The sequence below is a fragment of the Aedes albopictus genome, chromosome 2 (genome assembly GCF_035046485.1).
Source record: "Aedes albopictus strain Foshan chromosome 2, AalbF5, whole genome shotgun sequence".
Classification (NCBI taxonomy): domain Eukaryota; kingdom Metazoa; phylum Arthropoda; class Insecta; order Diptera; family Culicidae; genus Aedes; species Aedes albopictus.
Genome location: NC_085137.1, coordinates 279426191 through 279435452, shown reverse-complemented (window position 1 = coordinate 279435452; position 9262 = coordinate 279426191). Strand labels below are relative to the sequence as shown.

Genomic DNA, 9262 nt, shown 5'->3' with positions numbered 1-9262 from the left:
CTATCGCCACCTCTATAACGGCTCGCGATGATTTGATAGCTCGACACCAAACCCCCGTGTGTTCATATAGGAAACGGTTCGCGTCTGCGCTGATTTGACAGAAGCGATCGCTCGCTTCGCTGGTCGACCGTTAAATTAGGGGGGGACAGTTTTGGATCGCCACTGTCACGTCGGTTCGTCGGTGCTGTAACTCCCTACCAAACTCCCTACTTCCGAAGTGTGCTCTACAGCACCATAGAGTTTCTTCGAACTCGTAACAAACGAAATTAGATGAATATGATGCAATAGTTGTAAAACATGAGTGTAAACTAACTTGGAAAACTTTAACGTTTACTACTTGTTCCAATACTAACTCAATCAATTAGAAATTGAATAAAAAAATCAATTCGATCAATTTTGAGAAGCTTAAACGTTGATTCAAAACATCGATGCTGCGTACATCTATTCAAAAATTCTCATTGCTAATTCATTACGAACGAAATTTATTATAGCAAGACTATATGTATGCAAGTTGGAATCTCGATCGATTATCTCTCAGGGAACAATCAGTGTATCATTTCGGGCAGCCAGACCCTTTTAGAGGAGGCCACTGACCTTGATGGTTAGTAATTGCCGTGAGAGTTTTTGAGATACGGTAATTCTGTATCTGCTCGACGGCAATAAAGAGAAAATCCTTTGCTTCCTCTAGGTTGAACACTCCGTCACAGAACGATTACAAAAAATACAATACACTGGAGAAAAGAAACGGAAAAATAACAATAAAAACTATACTTAGCTGTATAATTTTCTAGTCAAGAGGATATTCCTAAATCTTGGCGAATGTCCAAAATCCTCTGATTCTTCGTACCACAGTTCTCCCAAGGAAGCCGCCGGCGCCGGGCCGCACACTTCGTTTGAAATCAACCGCAGCACCGCATCCACCGCAATCCGTAATCCGCTTCTCGAAAAATTAACCCCCACACATTCAACACTGCTCCTCTCCCCCTGGATTCAATCTTTCGCACCTCTGTCTGCACCATTGTCTTCTAACTCCCCCAGCTTCCATTATCCAGCCGAATGGATCGGGTAGTCAAAAACTCTCAGACCACACCGATTATAGAACCTTTCGTCGAACAGATACTTCCTTCCGACACTTCCTTTATCAAGGCGAAAATCACTTCATTTTTTCAATATTAAAATTTGCACTTTTCGAAGACTGAAAATCCTGCACGTCACCTCAGGTCAACCGCCTACCATGATCTCCGCGGCGGGAGCAAAAGTCAAGATGTCTACCAAAGTGGTTGTTGAGAAAATAGTGTTTGGTTTGGCGCGTGAGTACGGAATAGCGGAACGCCAGCGGAACGCTTGGAAAAAGTAAATTAAAAAGGGCGCGTGGGTCCGTGTGTTGGGAAAGTTAGACGTGCAGGTGTATGGGAAGAATTAAAACAGGCAAAAAAAACTATTTGAAAAAGTTGATTCGGGGAAACGGAATAATACCACGTTTAGAGCACCGCTGACAAATTTGATTACGGGATACGAAAGCGAGTTTTGAGGACCACTGGGACATTGTTTTTCGACCATAGAAGAAATGCGTGTTTTGAGGACCGCAAAAATGAGCGTGTTTTGAGGACCGCAGAAATTAGCGCGTTTTGAGGACCGCAGAAATAGCGTGTTTTGAGGACCGCTGAAAATAGCGTGTTTTGAGGACCGCAAAAATGAGCGTGTTTTGAGGACCGCAGAAATTAGCGTGTTTTGAGGACCGCAGAAATTAGCGTGTTTTGAGGACCGAAGAAAATAGCGTGTTTTAAGTACGGATTTGAAGAACGTTACATTATTTAACTTAAAGAATTCCACGGAAGAGAAGCATGTTTAAGGACGCTGGAAGTTGTTGATTTATTAAAACAAGATAAACGTATTTTTTCCAAGAATGGGCAATCAATTACGCGAAAGTTGAAACATATTTTCAAGAACTTCTAATGTTGCTACAAGTCGGAAATAGTTGATAGTACATCTTGACGTTGCACACGCCAGCGTGGTTAGAATAATATGAATACGTGAATTTAATTAGTATTGCTTTATTGTTACTCTCAGATTTTCTGGAATTCGATTGCCAAAATTAAGATGTCTACACCGGGAAAGTATGTGCGTGCTCCGTCGATTTCCTCTGACGACGACACCGATGAACTAGCTAGTGCGGAAGGTATAAGCGGGTTGTATGTACGTGCTTGCCCTGGACCCATCATCGAAGAACGACAGTCCGAAGAATCTCGTAATCTGGATGCACCGGATAACCAACTGGAACTGGCAAACAAGTTGAAGGAACTTGAAAGCGTCATCCAAGTACTGCGTAATCGTAATGATAGTCATCCAGGAAATTCGTCGACCGTTCTGGCCAGCGCACCGCGTGGATCATCTGATATTACTGCTACTGAAGGCAATATCCGTTGGGACAGCATCACCCCATTCCCCAAAAACGTACCAGCCTCCAAAATGTGGGAGGCATGGATGTGCTTCATCGAAGACTTTGAACTAGCATCATCGCTATCGAATGTGAAAAATCCAAAACGACGTGTTGAGTTGCTTCTGTTGTCCATGGGCGAGGAGCTAAAAGGCGTCGTTCGGGCCGCCAAGCTGCGCCCAGATCCGGACAGTGACAATTGCTACGAGATCTTCAAGAACAACATTGATCGCTACTTGAAGTCCATGACTGACCCAGCTGCGGAGCATGAGAGCTTTCTAAACATGCGTCAGGAAGATGGAGAATCCGCTGTTAATTTCCATGCAAGACTGTCAAGAAAGGTGCAGCTCTGCGGCTACAGCCCCGACGACCAGGACCGCTTCGTTAGGACTCAGCTTCTAAGGGGGCTCCGTAATCAGGAACTCAAGAAAGCTGCGAGGATGTACGGTCACGACTCAAACTTCATCGTACAGTCGGCCACTCGAGCCGAGGGATTCCAGGCTGAAGTTACGCCATCGGCAACGGAATCCAGCACGTTCATAGTCAGCGCCGGCCAGTATCGTGGTTCTCAGGACCGATTCAAACGCAAAGCAGAACAGCAAGAAAAGCGGTTTGGTAATTCATCCAAGAGGTTCCGTCCGAACAGAACGGTAGCTGATGGAGGCAGAGCACATCCTCGTGTGGAAATGACTCGTCGGAACAGATGTCCAAGATGTTTCCGTTCGTCTCATATGGGTTCTGAGTGTCCAGCGAAGTGGAGGAACTGCAATTCTTGCGGTGCGGTTGGACATTTTGCGGTGGCGTGTCGCGGTCATCGTGTGAACGTGGTCAAAGATGAGGAGGTCTCAACTCGTGCAGCCATCGAGGATTCCAAGGATCAGGTAATGGATTAGTAACCTAAAATGTTGAAGCAATGAATTCATAACATTGAAGAGAGATAATTTTGATAATAAAGATTTGATACTGCAATAATCAAATATTTCATGAATACAAACCCTTGGGCTTTCTTATTAATTGGAATCTATTACAGCAAATCAATGCCCTTTCGCTCCAAGATGTACTGATTGATTGCCGCGTCGGTTCATCTAATCCGATCAAGTTCCTGATAGATTCGGGTGCAGACGTAAACGTCCTGGGTGGAGCGGATTGGGACAACTTGGAACAGCAGCTGAGGGCATGTAAGGTTGAACTTATCCCACTGGAAAGGACCATCAATCGGAATTTGCAAGCGTACGCTTCCAACAAACCAATGGAAGTCGAACACGCTTTTACAGCTACTGTCGAAGCAGTTGGCGGTACAAAACCACCTGTTACCGCTGATTTTCTTGTGGTGAGAGCAGGCAAGCGATCCTTGCTTGGAAGGGTAACAGCCAGCGACATGGGACTTCTAAAGGTTGGAGAAACGATCAATACTTGCGAATCTGGGATATTTCCAAAAATGCCCGGAGTGAAGGTGAAGTTTAGTGTTGATGATTCAATACCCCCAGTACGCAACGCGTATTATAACATTCCTGCCGCATACCGCGAGGGCGCACGACGAAGACTTGAGGAAATGGAGGCACGGGGAATAATCGAGAGGGTAACGCAAGCTCCTCAATGGATAAGTGGCATGTCTGCCGTTCCAAAGGGGAAAGAGGACTTCCGTTTGGTGGTAAACATGCGGCCCCCGAACAAAGCCATCAAACGGGAGCACTTCAGAATGCCATCGATCGATGAAATGAGAATTAAACTACACGGTGCCAAATATTTTTCTAAGTTGGACCTCTCCAATGCGTTTTACCACATCGAGTTGAATGAGGAATCGCGAGAACTCACGACGTTCCTTTCGGAAAATGGAATGTTCCGCTTCACCCGCCTAATGTTCGGTGTCAATTGCGCACCGGAGATATTCCAGCGAGAAATGACGCGTATTCTCAAAGATGTCAAGAATAAAATAGTATTCATTGATGACATACTCCTGTTCGCCGGGACGATTGAAGAATTGAGAAAGACAGTCTCGCAAGTCTTACAAATCTTGCGGTCGAATAACCTCTCGTTAAATACCGATAAATGCGAATTTGATCGAACAAACATCAGATTTCTGGGGCATGAGCTGAATGAGAAGGGATTCAACATAGAGGAATCGAAAGTTGGTGATGTTCGGAAATTCCGGCGACCGACCACCGCCTCGGAACTAAGAAGTTTCCTTGGGTTGGCTTCATTCGTGAGCCCATACATAAACAATTTTGCGGACATTTCTAGTCCATTGTGGATGGTAGCATCATCACAAAAATGGAGCTGGGGAGAAGACCAGGAGAAAGCTTTTGAGCTTATCAAAAACCGGATTATCCACTCAACGGTTACTCTCGGATACTTTTCTGAATGCGATCGGACATACCTGTACACGGACGCCTCTCCCCGTGCGCTAGGAGCAGTATTGGTGCAACAGAATGAAGACGGGATTTATCGAATCATTAGTTTCGCTTCCAAGTCGTTGACTACTACGGAAAGGAAATATGCCCAGAACCAACGCGAGGCCTTGAGTGCCGTGTGGGCAGTGGAGCACTTCTCCTACTTTTTGTTGGGAAGGCACTTCGTTCTCCGCACGGACGCTCAAGGAATGGCCTTCATCTTCAGAAGAACACGCGAGGATTCAAAAAGGGCTCTGACTAGAGCCGATGGCTGGGCTTTGCGCCTAAGCCCGTATGATTACGACATCGAGTACATCCGGGGCCACGAAAACATCGCCGATCCCTCATCACGCCTATACGACGGGGAGGATGGGGCTTTTAACGAGGAAGTAAGTCCCTGGGAAATATGTAGCTTGAACTCCCAATCCGTCGACTTCCTTACTGAAGAAGAAATACGAGAATCAACGAAGAACGATGATACTCTTCTTTTGGTAAACCTTGAATTTGATTGTGTTATCTCGTAATTTGAATAATATATGAATTTAAAGCTTTCCTAGGTGATTTCATCGTTGGACACCGGCAAGTGGTCAAAAGATCTAGCGAGATTCAAAGCTGTTGCAGAAGACTTGCGATACACGGACGGGATCGTAAGTAAAAACGGTTGTGCGGTAATACCTGAAGGTCTTCAGAAGAAGGCGCTGGAGATAGCACACGCAGGTCATCCGTTGGAAGCCAAATTCAAAAGCATTCTAAGGAGTCGCGTTTGGTGGCCGGGGATGTCCGGCGACGCTGAGAAGTGGGTCAAAGCGTGCGCCACTTGCGCTGTGAATGGAAGGCCGGAAAGGCCACCTCCCATGCAGAGATCATTTGCACCCAAAGCTGCTTGGGAGACTATTGCGCTTGATTTCAATGGGCCATACTTAAAATTTGGCAACATAACAATTCTAGTAATAATTGATCTGAGGTCCAGGTACGCAATTGCGCGCCCAGTCAAATCAACTAAATTTGAGTACACAAAAGAAGTCTTGGATTCCGTTTTCGAGAAAGAAGGGTTCCCACGAGCCATAAAATCGGACAATGGTCCACCATTCAATGGGGAGGACTATGCACGTTATTGCTCAGAACGTGGAATCCAGGTCATATTTTCCACTCCCTTCTATCCACAGCAAAATGGCTTGGTGGAAGGGTTTATGAAAATCGTAAATAAGGCAATGTGCACTGCAGTGTCAACAGGCGCAAACTACCAAAGGGAACTGCAGTCCGCAGTCCAAGCATATAATGCAGCAGACCACTCAATTACAAAGGTTTCACCCGAGGAAGCGTTATCAGGGCGCAAAATTAAGCGTGGTTTGCCGCTTCTTCACTACGGGAAATCCAATCACAACGAAGTGGAGCTGGATGTTCGAGATCGTGAAGCAAAGTTACTTTCAAAATCGCGAGAAGATGCTCGACGGGGAGCCAGAGCATGCAAAGTTAAGCCAGGCGATACTGTAATCGTCGAACGTCAAACGAGATCGAAAGGCGAAAGTAGGTTTGGCTCGAAGCGGTATGTGGTCTCTGACGAACGTAACGGCAGTCTAGTCCTCTGCGATTCCGAAGGCCAAAAGCTTAAGCGTCACGTATCACAGACGAAAAAGGTCCAGGAATGGCGACAGCAGCAATCAACGGGCGAGCAGGATCATAATCCAGAGCTTCCTCCCGATGGTGGTCGAGAACAGCGTCCAGCGCGTGAGAAAAGGACCCCCTCCTATCTCTCCGATTACATCCGGGAGCTCGAGCAGAATCCAAAGTCCTAGAAGAGGAATAGTTGGAAGGGAATAAATGATTTATTTTTTTTCTTTCAATGTTTCATCGACCTTTTATACTTACAATAAATATGTTTGTTACTGGGCAATGTTCGGTTTTTTCACGTATTTTTCTTAGGTTGATTGACCATCTTGATCTTGCTCTTGTCTTGGAATACAGTCTTGAAATGATTTCAAGTGTCTGCAAAGTTGTCAAAATAAAAATCAAGGCACACTACTTTTTTTTTTGGTTGGCAAGAAATCATGGCAAACTACTTTTTTCATCGAGTTGGCTACTCGATGCATTAATAAGCATGTCTTTAAACACGTGGTAATAGATGGTAATGTATGCAGAATAGATACTACAGGAAAATCATTCATTTTCTCAGGGGAGAAGGTGGATGTGTGGCGCGAGTCGATCTGTCGTGCGCCACTCTATGCTGTGTGTTCTTTATATCGACTCAGCCCACACTCAACCCTGTTCCACAGCCTGTTCCACAGCCTGTTCCACAGCCTGTTCCACAGCTACCCAACCGAGAGCAGCATTCATTGTGTGAGCGAGCAGCCGGCAGGTAAGACGCGTCCGTTTGTATATTGTGCGTTTAGCACTAAATTGATTTCCGAAAAAACTTCATTGACTTCCGCTGCCTTTCCTATGCATTAAACGTAACGTCGGAAGTAGTGCGCTGTACAGTAAATCTGGTTTTCTATACAGCGCACTACTTCCGACGTAATGTTTAACGCATAGGAAAGGCAGCGGAAGTCAATGAAGTTTTTTCGGAAATCAATTTAGTGCTAAACGCACAATATTACGGCCAGCGCAATGGGTGATTTCCTAATGGCAGGATTGATCTTCACAGTAACCCTAGAAGTGGTGATCATTTTTTTCACCTCTCAGAAAATGAGAATCTTTCGGTAGCCCTATTTCATAATGTTTGTTTACGTACAGAAACGCCAAATATCTCTTAGCACCCTTAGCGCATCAGGTGCAGAAATATTTATTTTTGAAATAGGAAAGAGTTCTTGAATAGAACAGACCGAGTGCCTTACTGGCCTAAACCAGGAAAAAATCTGGACAGTTTGTTAGTGGCAGCCAAGGAGCGTATACCGAGTTAAATCTACTGTTGAGAACTCAGTAAAAAGATGGGGAAAACACCGAGCTGATCTTAGTGTGAATATCATGTTGCTAAACATGAATAAAAGCCAAGCTGTGAGACGATTTTACGTCATAGAGTGACCTTATGAAATTCATCCGAATCATTATGAATTATTTAAAGGCCGTTTCATAAGTTGGGCCTTATGGAAATCTTAAGGTTATTTGGCTGAGTGGTCAGTCACCGCGCGAGTTATGGAGCACTCAGGAAAATTGCCTCATACTTAATGGCAAATATCCATGTGCCAAAGCACAGACAAACAGACGTAACACTTCGAACATTTTTCGATTCAAATCATAGTCACGGAAACAAATTCGCCCAATGCTAAAAGGACTAAGTTTGGCCGACCATCAACTAGGTAGCGGTAGTGAGCAAACGTCAGACTCGAACAAAACCGATGCGAGCGCCACGGTTGGGCAGTTGCCCACCTATCATATTTTGAAAAAAGACCGATAAATCGGTGTACGATGGGAGTTATCAGAGTGTTACGTCTGTTTGTGTCCAAAGTATATGCAACCAACACCCGATTACGCAAGCAAATTAGCGCATGAATAGTATGTGCTCTAAATTGTATGAGTCGTTGCTATATGGTGCCTCATCAAAAATATGAGTCGCACTAATGGAAAACATTTGTTTATCCCCATTGCAAAAATCCATGTCCCGGACATATAGAAGGAATGAAGATTGTTTTCCCAGTGAAGGTTAATGAAGATAGAAAGTCGGAATTCAGTAACAAATTTTGAAAACGACGTATAATCAATGCTACACCATTGATTATACGTTGTTTTCAAAATTTGTTACTGAATTAGCCTCTGCATGCAGTGAGATTTTGACTTTTACTGCGAGCGCTGTGTTCAAAATTTCTGTGAGAGTGAGCAGGATAGTACCAAAACAGAGCTCGCAGTAAAAGTAAAGAAACAAAAGAATTTTGCCAGCATACACCGAAGCATACACAGGCTATAGAGATAAGTGACATTTCATCACACGAACACTAGCTTGAATTTTTCCATACACAAAAATGCACGCCAATTCAAAGGCTATTCAGATTGCATATGAAAATATTACCCAACTGATTTGGGTAAAACGGCTAAATAATGATAAAACTAACAACCGGGGTAAGAGTGCACATTGATTGATTTGTCTTTATTAGAGAGACTTTCAGCCCTTGGCTGGTTCGTCTCTTAAGAGTGCACATATTTTCCCCCAAGTTTCACTACTACATCTACAAAAGAGACACGCATACATTTTAACGTGATTACCACTATGCACGGAGTTGTCAGTGGTTGTCACATGAAAAAGCCTATTATATTCTGTCACATATGGGAAGATTCAAATATTACGTCCATCGTTTTTCGGGTTTCCCAGACCCCCCCTCCCCCCTCTGTCACGCAATTTTCCTATACCCAATACACGTACTGTCACATTTTTCTAGACCCCCCCCCTCCCCCAAATGTTGGACGTAATTTTTGAACGTTCCCTATGACAGATGTGCATGAA

At 44.5% G+C, this 9262-nt stretch overlaps 1 protein-coding gene across 2 annotated transcripts; it reads left to right on the top strand.

Annotated features, from left to right (window-relative positions):
- The first annotated feature begins 512 nt into the window (after positions 1–512).
- Positions 513–6712, top strand: LOC134288127 (uncharacterized protein K02A2.6-like). 2 transcript variants are annotated; one of them, XM_062851880.1, is made up of 4 exons: positions 513–3318; positions 3468–5012; positions 5067–5318; positions 5385–6712. In XM_062851880.1, exons 1-4 carry the CDS (start codon positions 2101–2103, stop codon positions 6621–6623), a joined length of 4254 nt encoding a protein of 1417 aa, XP_062707864.1. In that variant the 5' UTR covers positions 513–2100; the 3' UTR covers positions 6624–6712. The 2 variants fall into 2 exon arrangements, with proteins under 2 accessions (XP_062707864.1, XP_062707863.1); XM_062851879.1 differs by having other exon boundaries at positions 3468–5318.
- The last annotated feature ends 2550 nt before the right edge of the window (positions 6713–9262 follow it).

What these genes read in the sequence shown, in the direction of transcription:
- LOC134288127 (XM_062851879.1), top strand. Translation starts at nt 2,101, where the DNA reads ATGTCTACACCGGGAAAGTATGTGCGTGCTCCGTCGATTTCCTCTGAC. An exon ending in TCGAGGATTCCAAGGATCAG is followed by an intron (nt 3,319 to 3,467) that starts GTAATGGATTAG and finishes AATCTATTACAG; the next exon opens with CAAATCAATGCCCTTTCGCT. An exon ending in ACGATGATACTCTTCTTTTG is followed by an intron (nt 5,319 to 5,384) that starts GTAAACCTTGAA and finishes AAGCTTTCCTAG; the next exon opens with GTGATTTCATCGTTGGACAC.